At 37.2% G+C, this 15,491-nt stretch overlaps 1 protein-coding gene across 1 annotated transcript in view; it reads left to right on the forward strand.

Moving 5' to 3' along the window:
* plxna3 (plexin A3) overlaps positions 1 to 15,491 on the forward strand; it is a 123,289-nt gene that overhangs the window by 74,984 nt on the left and 32,814 nt on the right. Inside the window, exons 13-14 of the mRNA XM_079238683.1 lie at positions 8,192 to 8,392; positions 14,076 to 14,172. Coding sequence (XP_079094809.1) covers positions 8,192 to 8,392; positions 14,076 to 14,172 — 298 coding nt within the window. The remainder of the gene's footprint in view (positions 1 to 8,191; positions 8,393 to 14,075; positions 14,173 to 15,491) is intronic.

Consider the following 15,491-nt stretch of genomic DNA (forward strand, 5'->3'; position numbering starts at 1 on the left):
GTAGCGAGGAGGAGAGGAAGGTAGTGAGGAGGAGAGGAATGTAGCGAGGAGGTAAAGAAGGTAGCGAGGAGGTAAAGAAGGTAGCGAGGAGGAAAGGACGGTAGCGAGGAGGTAAAGAAGGTAGCAAGGAGAGGAAGGAGGCAGCATCCAGCTGTGTGGATGTTTCGTTTACGTGATTGGTGCTTATTCAACCTTCTGATTAATTAATTGGTTAATTAGTTAATATAAGATGAAAAGACTTTTAATTGACACAAAAGCGTCCAATCAGAGCAATTTATGTTAATTACTGTGTAATTACAGCAAAGAGACGAGTTGGGGAAAAACAGATTTAATTATTTTCCATTTAACCTTTATTCAGCCGGTCAGAGTGAGTTAACGAGGAAGACTCCAACTTTCTTCATCCTCTCCTCTTCTAGCTCAGAGGGGACGGGTGACTGCTGGACATAGAAGACAAAAGCAAAGACAGCTTTACTGGACTCATGGAGGACCTGATGGAAAAGTTTAGATATTAGCCATTAGCTGGTAGCTTTCAGATTTTAACTGTTAGCTTTTAGATTTTAGCTGTTTTCCGATTTTAGCTGTTAGCTTTCAGATTTTAGCTGTTTTCAGATTTTAGCTGGTAGCTTTCAGATTTGAGCTGTTTTCAGATTTTTGCTGTTGGCTTTTAGATTTTAACCATTAGCTTTCATATTTTAGCTGTTAGCTTTCAGATTATAGCTGTTAGCTTTTAGATTTTAGCTGTTAGTCTTCAGATTTTAGCTGTTTTCAGATTTTAGCTGGTAGCTTTCTGTCGTGGAATTTATCTGATGAGAAATAAATCTATAAATCAACTGTTTTCTGTTCAATTTATTGGGCATGTACAGATGTTGCGGGCGAGAGGTCTCGAGAGCTCTGCCCCTGCTCAGAGTGCTACAGTGTTCTTTAAGCAGACACAAACAACCCTTGCAGGCAGCACGAGTCAAAACAACTGCTAGCTTGGAGATAACAATAGTCAAAGCTGAAACAGGCCTTGAACAGAACACTTAGTTTTATGCATGAATCTACTAAAGCAAGCTTACTGAACTGCTCTAACTATGCAGAATATATATCTTAATATAACTTAATAAATGAGTAACATATTAAAACTACACTATACGCATAATTCCACCACACTTTCAGATTTTAACTGTTAGCTTTTAGATTTTAGCTGTTTTTAGATTTTAGCTGTTTTTAGATTTTAGCAGTTAGCTTTTAGATTTTAACTGTTAGTTTTTAGATTTTAACAATTAGCTTTCAGATTTTAGCTTAGTTTTTAGATTTTAGCTGTTTTTTCAGATTTTAGCTATTAGTTTTTAGATTTTCGCTGTTAGCTTTCAGATTTTAACTATTAGCTTTCAGATTTTAGCTGTTAGCTTTTAGATTTTAGCTGTTAGCTTTTAGATTTTAACTGTTAGTTTTTAGATTTTAGCTGTTAGTTTTTAGATTTTAGCTGTTTTTAGATTTTAGCTGGTAGTTTTTAGATTTTAGCAGTTAATTAGCTTTCATATTATAGCTGTTAGCTTTTAGATTTTAGCTGTTAGCTTTTAGATTTTAACAATTAACTTTTAGATTTTTAGCTGTTTTCCGATTTTAGCTGTTAGCTTTCAGATTTTAGCTGTTTTCAGATTTTAGCTGTTGGCTTTTAGATTTTAACAATTAGCTTTCAGATTTTAGCTGTTAGCTTTTAGATTTTAGTTCTTAGCCTTTAGATTTTAGCTGTTTTCAGATTTTAGTTGGCAGCTTTTAGATTTTAACTGTTAGTTTTTAGATTTTAACCATTAGCTTTCAGATTTTAGCTGTTAGCTTTTAGATTTTAGCTGTTTTTAGATTTTAGCTGTTTTTAGATTTTAGCAGTTAGCTTTTAGATTTTAACTGTTAGTTTTTAGATTTTAACAATTAGCTTTCAGATTTTAGCTGTTAGTTTTTAGATTTTAGCTGTTTTTTCAGATTTTAGCTATTAGTTTTTAGATTTTCGCTGTTAGCTTTTAGATTTTAACAATTAACTTTTAGATTTTTAGCTGTTTTCCGATTTTAGCTGTTAGCTTTCAGATTTTAGCTGTTTTCAGATTTTAGCTGTTGGCTTTTAGATTTTAACAATTAGCTTTCAGATTTTAGCTGTTAGCTTTTAGATTTTAGTTCTTAGCCTTTAGATTTTAGCTGTTTTCAGATTTTAGCTGGCAGCTTTTAGATTTTAACTGTTAGTTTTTAGATTTTAACCATTAGCTTTCAGATTTTAGCTGTTAGCTTTTAGATTTTAGCTGTTTTTAGATTTTAGCTGTTAGTTTTTAGATTTTAGCAGTTAGCTTTTAGATTTTAACAATTAGGTTTCAGATTTTAGCTGTTAGTTTTTAGATTTTAGCTGTTTTTTCAGATTTTAGCTATTTTTAGATTTTAGCTGTTAGCTTTTAGATTTTAACTATTAGCTTTCAGATTTTAGCTTTTAGATTTTAGCTGTTAGCTTTTAGATTTTAACTGTTAGTTTTTAGATTTTAGCTGTTAGTTGTTAGATTTTAGCTGTTTTTAGATTTTAGCTGGTAGTTTTTAGATTTTAGCAGTTAATTAGCTTTCAGATTATAGCTGTTAGCTTTTAGATTTTAACTGTTAGTTTTTAGATTTTAACAATTAGCTTTCAGATTTTAGCTGTTAGTTTTTAGATTTTAGCTGTTTTTTCAGATTTTAGCTATTAGTTTTTAGATTTTAGCTGTTAGCTTTTAGATTTTAACTGTTAGTTTTTAGATTTTAGCTGTTAGTTGTTAGATTTTAGCTGGTAGTTTTTAGATTTTAGCAGTTAATTAGCTTTCAGATTATAGCTGTTAGCTTTTAGATTTTAGCTGTTAGCTTTTAGATTTTAACAATTAACTTTTAGATTTTAGCTGTTTTCCGATTTTAGCTGTTAGCTTTCAGATTTTAGCTGTTTTCAGATTTTAGCTGTTGGCTTTTAGATTTTAGCTGTTTTCAGATTTTAGCTGTTGGCTTTTAGATTTTAACAATTAGCTTTCAGATTTTAGCTGTTAGCTTTTAGATTTTAGTTCTTAGCCTTTAGATTTTAGCTGTTTTCAGATTTTAGCTGGCAGCTTTTAGATTTTAACTGTTAGTTTTTAGATTTTAGCTGTTAGCTTTTAGATTTTAGCTGTTTTTAGATTTTAGCTGTTAGTTTTTAGATTTTAGCAGTTAGCTTTTAGATTTTAACAATTAGGTTTCAGATTTTAGCTGTTAGTTTTTAGATTTTAGCTGTTTTTTCAGATTTTAGCTATTTTTAGATTTTAGCTGTTAGCTTTTAGATTTTAACTATTAGCTTTCAGATTTTAGCTTTTAGATTTTAGCTGTTAGCTTTTAGATTTTAACTGTTAGTTTTTAGATTTTAGCTGTTAGTTGTTAGATTTTAGCTGTTTTTAGATTTTAGCTGTTGGCTTTTAGATTTTAGCTGTTTTCAGATTTTAGCTGTTGGCTTTTAGATTTTAACAATTAGCTTTCAGATTTTAGCTGTTAGCTTTTAGATTTTAGTTCTTAGCCTTTAGATTTTAGCTGTTTTCAGATTTTAGCTGGCAGCTTTTAGATTTTAACTGTTAGTTTTTAGATTTTAACCATTAGCTTTCAGATTTTAGCTGTTAGCTTTTAGATTTTAGCTGTTTTTAGATTTTAGCTGTTAGTTTTTAGATTTTAGCAGTTAGCTTTTAGATTTTAACAATTAGGTTTCAGATTTTAGCTGTTAGTTTTTAGATTTTAGCTGTTTTTTCAGATTTTAGCTATTTTTAGATTTTAGCTGTTAGCTTTTAGATTTTAACTATTAGCTTTCAGATTTTAGCTTTTAGATTTTAGCTGTTAGCTTTTAGATTTTAACGGTTAGTTTTTAGATTTTAGCTGTTAGTTGTTAGATTTTAGCTGTTTTTAGATTTTAGCTGGTAGTTTTTAGATTTTAGCAGTTAATTAGCTTTCAGATTATAGCTGTTAGCTTTTAGATTTTAGCTGTTAGATTTTAGATTTTAACAATTAACTTTTAGATTTTAGCTGTTTTCCGATTTTAGCTGTTAGCTTTCAGATTTTAGCTGTTTTCAGATTTTTGCTGTTGGCTTTTAGATTTTAACAATTAGCTTTCAGATTTTAGCTGTTAGCTTTTAGATTTTAGTTCTTAGCCTTTAGATTTTAGCTGTTTTCAGATTTTAGCTGGCAGCTTTTAGATTTTAACTGTTAGTTTTTAGATTTTAACCATTAGCTTTCAGATTTTAGCTGTTAGCTTTTAGATTTTAGCTGTTTTTAGATTTTAGCTGTTAGTTTTTAGATTTTAGCAGTTAGCTTTTAGATTTTAACTGTTAGTTTTTAGATTTTAACAATTAGCTTTCAGATTTTAGCTGTTAGTTTTTAGATTTTAGCTGTTTTTTCAGATTTTAGCTATTAGTTTTTAGATTTTAGCTGTTAGCTTTTAGATTTTAACTGTTAGTTTTTAGATTTTAGCTGTTAGTTGTTAGATTTTAGCTGGTAGTTTTTAGATTTTAGCAGTTAATTAGCTTTCAGATTATAGCTGTTAGCTTTTAGATTTTAGCTGTTAGCTTTTAGATTTTAACAATTAACTTTTAGATTTTAGCTGTTTTCCGATTTTAGCTGTTAGCTTTCAGATTTTAGCTGTTTTCAGATTTTAGCTGTTGGCTTTTAGATTTTAGCTGTTTTCAGATTTTAGCTGTTGGCTTTTAGATTTTAACAATTAGCTTTCAGATTTTAGCTGTTAGCTTTTAGATTTTAGTTCTTAGCCTTTAGATTTTAGCTGTTTTCAGATTTTAGCTGGCAGCTTTTAGATTTTAACTGTTAGTTTTTAGATTTTAACCATTAGCTTTCAGATTTTAGCTGTTAGCTTTTAGATTTTAGCTGTTTTTAGATTTTAGCTGTTAGTTGTTAGATTTTAGCTGTTTTTAGATTTTAGCTGTTGGCTTTTAGATTTTAGCTGTTTTCAGATTTTAGCTGTTGGCTTTTAGATTTTAACAATTAGCTTTCAGATTTTAGCTGTTAGCTTTTAGATTTTAGTTCTTAGCCTTTAGATTTTAGCTGTTTTCAGATTTTAGCTGGCAGCTTTTAGATTTTAACTGTTAGTTTTTAGATTTTAACCATTAGCTTTCAGATTTTAGCTGTTAGCTTTTAGATTTTAGCTGTTTTTAGATTTTAGCTGTTAGTTTTTAGATTTTAGCAGTTAGCTTTTAGATTTTAACAATTAGGTTTCAGATTTTAGCTGTTAGTTTTTAGATTTTAGCTGTTTTTTCAGATTTTAGCTATTTTTAGATTTTAGCTGTTAGCTTTTAGATTTTAACTATTAGCTTTCAGATTTTAGCTTTTAGATTTTAGCTGTTAGCTTTTAGATTTTAACTGTTAGTTTTTAGATTTTAGCTGTTAGTTGTTAGATTTTAGCTGTTTTTAGATTTTAGCTGGTAGTTTTTAGATTTTAGCAGTTAATTAGCTTTCAGATTATAGCTGTTAGCTTTTAGATTTTAGCTGTTAGATTTTAGATTTTAACAATTAACTTTTAGATTTTAGCTGTTTTCCGATTTTAGCTGTTAGCTTTCAGATTTTAGCTGTTTTCAGATTTTTGCTGTTGGCTTTTAGATTTTAACAATTAGCTTTCAGATTTTAGCTGTTAGCTTTTAGATTTTAGTTCTTAGCCTTTAGATTTTAGCTGTTTTCAGATTTTAGCTGGCAGCTTTTAGATTTTAACTGTTAGTTTTTAGATCTTAACAATTAGCTTTCAGATTTTAGCTGTTAGTTTTTAGATTTTAGCTGTTTTTCAGATTTTAGCTAATAGTTTTTAGGTTTTATCTGTTAGCTTTTAGATTTTAACTATTAGCTTTCAGATTTTAGCTGTTAGCTTTTAGATTTTAGCTGTTAGTTTTCAGATTTTAACTTAGTTTTTAGATTTTAGCTGTTAGCTTTCAGATTTTAGCTGTGAGCCTTGTTGAGAGGACAGTGTTGATGATCGTAAAAATGTTTTGTTGGTGCAAACTTTTTTTTGTCATTTCTTGCTTTGGTAAAAGCATGTTGCGATGGGTAGAGATTTGTACATTTTTTGTGTTTCCACATAAAAAAAAACTTTGAAAGGAACCAAAATATCCAAACTGTTCCACTTTTCTTTTGGATCCTTTCTTTAGTCATAATCTCACCGATCTGAACAAAGGGGTGGAGTTTGATATGCAACTTGGAACCAATTGGTGATGATAACAATGACTTCCTTTAGACTCAGCAAACAGAAATCAGTTCTGTGTTTAAATTTACAGAAGATTTATTGTTGTTCATAGCCAGAAAAGAAGAAAATAAGGACCTCCTGGATGTTCTTTTTCCTGCTTTGGTTCTGGTTCATCTCCTGCTTTCTGAAAGTTTAATAAAGGTGTCGCACAACTGTGACATCATGCCATTAAATAGCATATAATCCGGCCGATAGGACATATTTCACACTGAGAAAATTAGAAAAGAAAAACAAGATGTCATGCATTAGTATCTAACGCTAGGAATGCAGGTTCTCTCATTAGTAACTAATGCTAAGATCTGTGGGTTCACACATAAGCAGCTAATGCTAATATGGTAGATTCCCACATTAGAAGCTAATGCTAAGATCATGAGTTCACAATAGCAGCTAACGCTAAGGTGATGGGCTCCAACATTAGCAGCTAATGCTAAGGCAGTAAGCTTCCACATTAGTAGATAATGGTGGGACCACAGATTCACCTTACCATCCTTGGTTTTCACGATGAAGCTACGACCGCCGGCTCTCACATTGGAAGCTAACTGTAAGACAACAGGATCACATTAGCAGCTAATGTTACCATTGTGGATTTTCACGTTAGCAGCTAATGTTTAGACCATGAGTTCCCACATTAATAGCTAATGTCATAATTATGTATTAAAAAAAAAAGACTGGATGGGTTTTTAAGATTACAGAAAGCGATGTCACATGTACACTGAAAGCTATCCAATAACTAACTGGAAAATATACACCAAGCTTTCTAAATACTTTGAAATAATGTCCTGTTTGATTACAGTAATCTCTGTCTCTCAGTTGTCTGGTTTGGATGGTCATGTAAACAGACTGATTGTTTTAAAGCTGGGGGAGGTAATCCTGCTCAGAGACATGTTCCTCTAGGTGAAGTGGTTCTCCGTCCTGATAGTAGTCTATACATTCTGTAATCATGAACAATAAGAAATATAGTTAGACCCCTCAGTTTACTGTAGATCTGTAAAAACTCTGACCAAACAAAACATTTGGACCGAATTGATGTTGATCTTTTCTTATATTTTGTAAGTTTCTTCGGCTGAGGAAATGCAGGAAGGATTTCCCGACCCCTGCTAGGATTTGCCTCCTCCTGCTAAACAGCCGAGAAAGAGAAAATCGTTGTTGGAAAAAGCTGCGAACTAGAAAATCACGTGGCACAAACTTCTGCCAAGGCCTTTAAAAAAAATCCCTGGATACAAACGGTGATCTGGATCACCACCAAAGTTTTCTTATTTCCAACAACTCCTAAAAATCTAATCAAAATCCATCCATAACTTTTTGAGTGTTCTTGTACACAAACAGATAAACGCCAGTAAAAACTTAACTTCCTTGGCGGAGGTTAGAAAAAAGCCTTGGATCATGCAAGGAGCAATAGAAGAGGGGGAGGAGCCAATATAGGGGGAGGGGCCAAGATAGGGTGCTACTTTCACATCTTGCTAGCTCCCCAACATTGCCTACCCCAGCTTTACGTCTGGGTAAACATCTACATAACCGTCCTCTGCAAGCATTTTTGCTGCTGTGATCTCTAAATGAAAAAAAATCTCTGACCTGAATAATTTTGTTTCTATCCTGCAAACTCAGCATCGCTTTCAGGCCTGAGTTGTCTAAAGTGCTTCCTGGTAGATGTAAAGTTTGGCTCATGAGAGCCAGTAGACAGCGGGATTCTAACGTTAAGAAAAATGACTTCTTGCCTTTTAAACCTCAAGGTTCTTTGTTTGTCTGAACTTCGTCTTTGAGCTGCTGGTTTTTATTCTGGTTTTATTCAAAGATATTTAAGGAGCTGCAGTGGTCCAGGTCCAGGATTGTATCTACACATGACAGACACCATATTAAAGAACTGGTTTAAACTGGATCAGCAGATATTACATAAGGAAACACTGTTACGCTCCATCGCTCAGGTCCTAACTTCTGTCTCCGTCCTAACAGGGCTGTCCTCAGATCCTCCCCAACGCCGACATCCTCGTCCCCGCTGGGATGGTTCGTCCAATTACGTTGCGAGCCCGTAACCTTCCCCAGCCGCAGTCGGGCCAGAAGAACTATGAATGTGTGTTTAACATCCAGGAAAAAGTCCAGCGTATCCCCGCCGTGCGATTCAACTCCTCCTGCATCCAGTGTCAGAACACCTCGGTAAGACGCATCACACTACCCAGCATGCACTGCACCTTATTTTACATATTTAATGTTGAACACGTAGTTTCAAAGCGTACAAATTTAAATTGTGGGAATTTGATCTCATTAAAGTGACATTAACTAAACATCCTAAAAGTTTAGTTTAGTCATGTTTGTTGCTAAAATGTGCTTCATTCCTCTTAGTTTCATCACATCTGTAAGAGTGCACTTCTCCACACAGACCTGTAGGAGGCGCTATCAGTGTTTTAAACCATGGAGTCTGGAAAATGCAGGAAATCACTCAGGAATCTTGTTTACTGTGATGTGATAATTTGGTGAATTCAGAGTTCTGATTGGCTGAGAATGACAGTCTGAAATGAAGGCGACTGATACACCTTCAGTCTAACAGCGATGATCATTCGGAATGGGAACACACTCAGTCTCCTCTTTGTCAATATCGGGACCCTGATTCACATAATTTTACAGGAACCCAGAATCCATTTTAAACCTTAAAAAATCATAATTGAACCAATTAATTTTGACCCTTTTGGCCATTAGACTAAAATGGTTGCAAGGATCTTTAAAGCTTTTCCAAAATATGCTTAAAACAAAACGTGCCGGTCTCCAAAAATAAATTTGATCTTTTATTAACTATTGACATTTGAACAAAAAGTTCCAATTTTATTAAAATGTTGTTGCTTTATAAAACATCTTAACACCTCTAATTATTGTAAGTGACTGTGAGGACCTGGACAGGAGTAGAACAAAAGGAACAGCTTTATTAGAGCCAAGGGATGATTCCCATAAGACTTGACTGGTCCTGAAGGTCGGAGGGAAGCTGAAAAATCCACAATCCAAGAGGCAAGGTCAGAGGTCAGGCAATGGTCAGTATCTAGAAGCAAACAGTACTTATCAAAGTGATATGCGTGGCTCGAGGTCCAGAGGCAAGGCGTGGGTCAACATCAAGAAGTCCAGAAACGGGTAAGAGAAATCCGATTAGGGCAAGGCAAGAAGGGAAATCCGAGAATCAAAGCTGGTTGGAAATGTAGAAGGCAGTCGACAAATGCAGGATTTCAACTAGGCAGGAAGCTGTGCTGATAATCTGGCTGAGAAGGAGAGAATGAGGTTAAATAGTGTGCAAACCAGGTGGCAATTTGGGAAACCCAGGTGGAGTTGTGCTAATTGTCAGGGTGGGAACCATGGCAGGAAAAATGGTGGGAATCAGATGATCTCAGGTGAACTGAATCCACTGATTAACCCAGGCAGCGCAGAGAACATGACAAATATATACTAAACTGATTACCTTCTGAGATTATCATCTTTAATACAAATATATTTACCAAAACATCTGCAGTTTTTATGGGGACCTTGTTGATCCGAAACCTCAGTCCTCAGTTGTGTGTGTGTGTGCATATATATATATATATATATATATATATATATATATATATATATATGATATGTGTATGTACAAATAACTAAATGCACACACACAAATACACACTCCAGTGACTGATTATTATCCTTTACTTTGATGGCATTCACCTTTCGATGTCATCCATGTGAACTATGTACATGTCCACACATACGGAAGGTTGTCCGTCTGCTAACTCTCATTTCTTCATTTCTAAAAGATGTACCATCGCTACAGGAGACAAACGCAGATGGTCAAAGTGTGTCTGTATTTAATTAACGTAGTATTCCCAGTGGAAACAGGCCATTTAGTAGAAATGTTCCTGCTGTCTACAGTCTGTTTCCAACCTAAAATATTTGACATATTTGTCCCAGTTTTACATCTGTGATTTTGAAGGTTCTTCTCTTCATTCCAGCTTAAAGTTTTCCAGTATCATGCAGGAGGCCTTTAAGATGGGCTGCACGGTGGCATAGTGGTTAGCACTGCGGTGTCACAGCTGATTCGAGCCTCGACTGGGGGGAGGGGGTTTGAACAGTGGCCTTTCTCCAAATGTATGCATGGGATCTCTCCGGGCGCTCCAGCTTCCTCCCACCCAGAAGAGATTAACATTAGGTTAATTGCGATGGCTAATTGATCATGTCTTCCATGTTAAGTCCCTTAGGATAAAAGCAACTGCCCAATGACTTTAGAAAATAAAAAGTACAAACCTAACAGAGAAAAAGTACATTTCATAGTGAAATACAGTAACGTAACAGAGAAAATACTGTCAATAATGCACATTAGTAATAACAGTTATAAAAGTAGTCCTGGGTTTACCCTGTTTGTTCCAAAGAGTAACTACAAATAAACTATATTGTCACTGTAATTTTAGGACAGCAAAATCATAACTGCAGTTGTCAGATAAGCAGCACAGAAAGTAAATAAAAGTATCAAGTACAAACAAATATGGAGGGAAAATGTAGATGAATAAAGAAATTACTAAAATGTAATAGTTTCTTGTTTGAGAGTATTTTATAGAGAATTACTTTTCTTCACAAAATGTAACGTAATATATACAGAAATAGATTAGATTTTTATAACTCTGTTTTTACTGGTTTATCTACACAGTTTAAAAACTAGTTTATAGTTTGAAGTAGGAGTTTGCCATTTTAAATACCTTGTGTTTACATTGAGTTTTTTTCTCCAGGGAGTCCTGGTTACATTTAAACTACTTTATACACCATTCAGTATCCACTCATTCAAGTAACCAAACAAAGTTATCTCCTCCATCTTTTATGTAGTTAAAAACATAAATAAATCCAACAGAAATCGAACACATTTTCTCTGGAACCTCCAGGAATGAGATTTGTTTGCAATAGTTAGCAACAACCGGGGCTGGAACGGAGCTGCTGTCACATGTTAGAAATATTACTATTAGATTTTATTATGGCTTTAAACGTGTTACATATGCACTAAGTCTTTTCCAGATCTTGTCTGTTCTTATGTCCATAAAAACCCAAATGTTTCCAAGTGCTGGCCTTCAAACCTGACGAGTAAATCTCGCGCTTAGTAACGGTACCAACTAGGCTAGCATCCTGCTGGTTTTGTTCGTCACTCTAGCCGGACAGACCGGTCCAATTCTTTACAGTCTTTACAGTGGCTTTACTGTCTTTTAATTATTATGAAAACTAAACATTTTTGAACATTTTTTAATCCTAACTGAATCAGCACATGTTGCATGGATTGATTAAATACGGAATCTGCCCATCCCTACATTAAAGTCTGACCTAACATTAGAAGTATGCATCTGTCAACCACAGTTAATAAGTGTTATCTGAAAATATTCATTCATTCATTCATTTTCCGAACCGCTTATTCCAATTCAGGGTCGCGGGGAAGCTGGAGCCTATCCCAGCCGGCTTTGGGCGACAGGCAGGGTACACCCTGGACAGCTCGCCAGTCCATCGCAATTATCTGAAAATACTTTAGGATTTATCAGGTGACTGACTGGCTTTATCCAGGAAGCTGATTAAATTAATCAAACATCATAACTCTCACTAATGTTTCTGAATTCAAAAATCTATAATCCTCCTGACATGTCTGTTTGCTCCCCATATTTCCTGATGTCCCCATAAGTTGGTCTGCAGAGCGTGGTTCTCACTATGACATCAAAACAAGCACACACACACACACACACACACACTCTCTCCCTGTAGTTGCCAGGCACCCCTGACCCCATGGCGACTGCACTAGCGTTGCCATGGGAACAAGAGATCGACACACACAGCTCCACAGTGTTCACCAGCTCAGTGACATTCAGACCCAGCAGGAGGCAGACAGTAAGAGGAGAAAATGAGGAGACAGTTCAAATGGACGGTGAATCACGCCGAATAACACGAAACGTTCGTAATACATTTACATGACAGGAGGGAGAGGAGGGAGGAGGTACCGGGTCGTCCTCATCCTGACACTCGGCCGTAACGTCAGCGTGATCACATGGTGCCGTGTGATTGGCTGAACAGCGGTCGCAGCAGAAGTTTTCATTTTGTCTCATTTGGTCTGAAACTTCTGATCCTCGTTCAGCCCCGACACAGAGAGCTGCTGTCATGTTTCCGAGACAACGCGACCCCATCATAGCGGAGGAAACTGCAGTCCAATAGAGCAGCCATCATTGCAGCAGCTGGGTGTCGGATGTGTTAACGCCAGTCAGCCATGTTGTCTCGTCCTGCTAACGTCGGTGTGATGATGCAAGACAACACACCACCTCACGCAGCAGATCCATCAGGGGTTTCACGTGTGTGTTCATCACGAACCGGGTCAGAACCAACCTCTGGCCGACTGCCCGAGAATTAAACCGGGTCAGAACCGAGTAAACAGGAAGACCAGGACAGCATGTACAGAATCCAGTGATCCTCAGAAGAGGATCTTAGGAATGATTTCAGTTCAATTCAACTTTATTTATATAGCGTCAAATCACGGCAATGCCATCTCAAGACGCTTTACAGACAGAGGGGAAAACATAATGAAGGCCAATTCATAACAGCCTATATAAGGAAACCAACAGATTGAGTTGAGTCCAACTCAATCTCCCATCCTGAGCAAGCACACTGGCGACAGTGGGAAGGAAAAAACTCCCTTTTAACAGGAAGGAAACCTCCGGCAGAACCCGGCTCAGGACAGGCAGCCATCTGCCTCTGCTGTGTGGGGGGAAGAGGACAGAAAGACAACAGACAACAGGAACTGCTACTCCCGGCCAGGGAGACCTGCTGAGACAGGAGACATACATGTTAACGATGCAACACTGTTATGGGGGGGGGGGGTAAAAGAAAGAGATAAAGAGAAAGAAGCTCAGTGTATCAGGAAATGTCCCTCAGCAGTCTAAACCTATAGCAGCATAACTAAGGGATGCTAACCATCCCTAGCTATAGGACTTATCAAAAAGATAAGTCTTCAGCCTAGTCTTAAAGGTGGGGAGGGTGTCTGCTTCCCTAACACTAACTGGGAGCTTATTCCATAAGAGAGGGGCCTGATAACCAAAGGCTCTGCCTCCTGCTCGGCTCTTTGAGACTCTAGGAACCACAAGTGAGCCTGCAGTCTGCGAACGAAGTACTCTGCTTGGTATATAAGGAACAATGAGGTCTTTGATATATAGTGGTGCCTGGTTGTGGAGGGCTTTATATGTAAGGAGAAGGATTTTAAATTCTATTCTAGATTCAACAGGCAGCCAATGAAGAGAGGCTAAAACTGGAGAAATATGATCTCTCCTGCTGGTTCTGGTCAGGACTCTGGCTGCAGAATTCTGGATCAGCTGAAGGCTTTTCAGGGCATATTTAGGACAGCCCAGTAATAGAGAGTTACAGTAATCTAGTCTCGAAGTAACAAAAGCGTGAACCAGTTTTTCTGCATCACTCTGAGACAGAATGTCCCTAATTTTGGCTATATTACGTAAATGAAAGAAGGCTGTTTTAGTAACCTGCTTAATATGTGGGCCAAAGGACAGGTCAGGGTCAAATATTACTCCAAGGTTTCTCACTGTAGCACTGGAAGCTAAAGTAATGCCATCCAGGTTCATTACAAAACCGGAAAATTTAGCTCTGAGTTTTTCAGATCCAACGGGAATGAGTAAGGTAACCATGACAACACCGTTCTGCACTGTTTTATTTCTATCTGAGATTATTTTTATCATTCTTTTGAAACAGAACTTTTATTTTGACGTGTCATTGAACAACTTCCTGTTTCCTCGTGTTGATCGGTGCATATTAATGACATGGCAGCAATAAAACGCCTGACGTTGACGTGTCCTTGCAGTACTGGTATGAAGGGGACGAGGCCGGGGACCTGCCCGTGGACTTCTCCATCGTTTGGGACGGAGATTTCTTCATCGACAAGCCTTTGTACATGAAAGGTAAAACACCTCTTTGACCTCCAGGTGCAGGTTCTTCACCTGGATGCTCCGCCTTCTGCTCATGTTCATCTTTGGTTTCTTCTTCCATGATGGAGCTTTCACCTGCATGTGTGGAGGTCAGGCTGAACTGTGTTCACACTGGTTTCTGTGGTGCATGAACTGGTTTCCAGTAGAGAATCATGTCTGCTGTTCATGCAGAGCATCACCAGCATCCAGCATTGTCCCAGCATACAGAGATTCCTTCCCTGAATCTCCTCATGTTTTACCCTGCAGATCAACGGATCTCGCTACTTTACACTCAGATGGGTGAAACTCTGTCCATCTTTCCACCTGAGAGACTAAAACAAGGTTTAAATTTTAGTTTCAGGTGGCTGATTATCTCACGTGACTCTAGCTTTTACTGCTGAACCTCCGCTGACCTCTGACCCCTGGCTGCAGCGATGCAGCAAAGATAAACACAACAAACGGTGGAATATTTACAGTAATGGTGAAAAATCCTCCCCAGTGTGAGTTCCTGACGCAGCTCAGTAACTGTTTAGTTTATTCTGTTCCGTCGCAGTCAGAGACGTAATCCTCCACCTCCATATGAAACTGCACCTTTAGCTTCTTTCATCCGATGAAACATCGACGTGTATCTGATACAGGCGAACCTTTGTCACCACTAACATGTTGATGCTTCCCACCTCTGAGCCTCCAGAGGTCCTGGACCTCCAGGGCCGGTGCCCTGCAGTTGTCCAGGTGTCCCTGCTGCAACGCGCCTGACTCAGACCCAGACTGGCTCTGCCACCATCTGCTAAACACACAGATTTGATCAAGTGTGTTGCAGCAGGAACACTTGGAAAACCTGCAGGACTCCTGGAGGACCTGGAGTTAGGATACCTGCTGCGGCTTCTCCTCCATCTCCTCCTCCAGCTTCTCCCCAAGCTCTCTCTTTAATCATCCTCTTTGATGATTCTGTTATAGGAAAAACCTTAATCATCATGAGTTGGGATGAATAAAATCACATTTACATATTTAATATTAATAATAATAATTATTATTATTATTATTATTAGGCTGCACGGTGGAACAGTGTTCAGCACTGTGGCCTCACAGCAAGAAGGTCACTGGTTCGATCCTTGACTGGGGAGGGGTTTGGTCAGTGGAGTCTGCATGTTCTCCCCATGTATGCGTGGGTTCTCTCCGGGTTCTCCGGCTTCCTCCCACCGTCCAAAGACATGATGTTAGGTTAACTGGTTACTCTAAATTGCCCCTAGGAGTGAGTGTGAGCGTGAGTGGTTGTGTGTCTCTGTGTGGCCCTGTGATGGACCGGCGAGCTG

Source organism: Telmatherina bonti, assembly GCF_933228915.1.
Source record: "Telmatherina bonti genome assembly, chromosome: 4".
NCBI lineage: Eukaryota > Metazoa > Chordata > Actinopteri > Atheriniformes > Telmatherinidae > Telmatherina > Telmatherina bonti.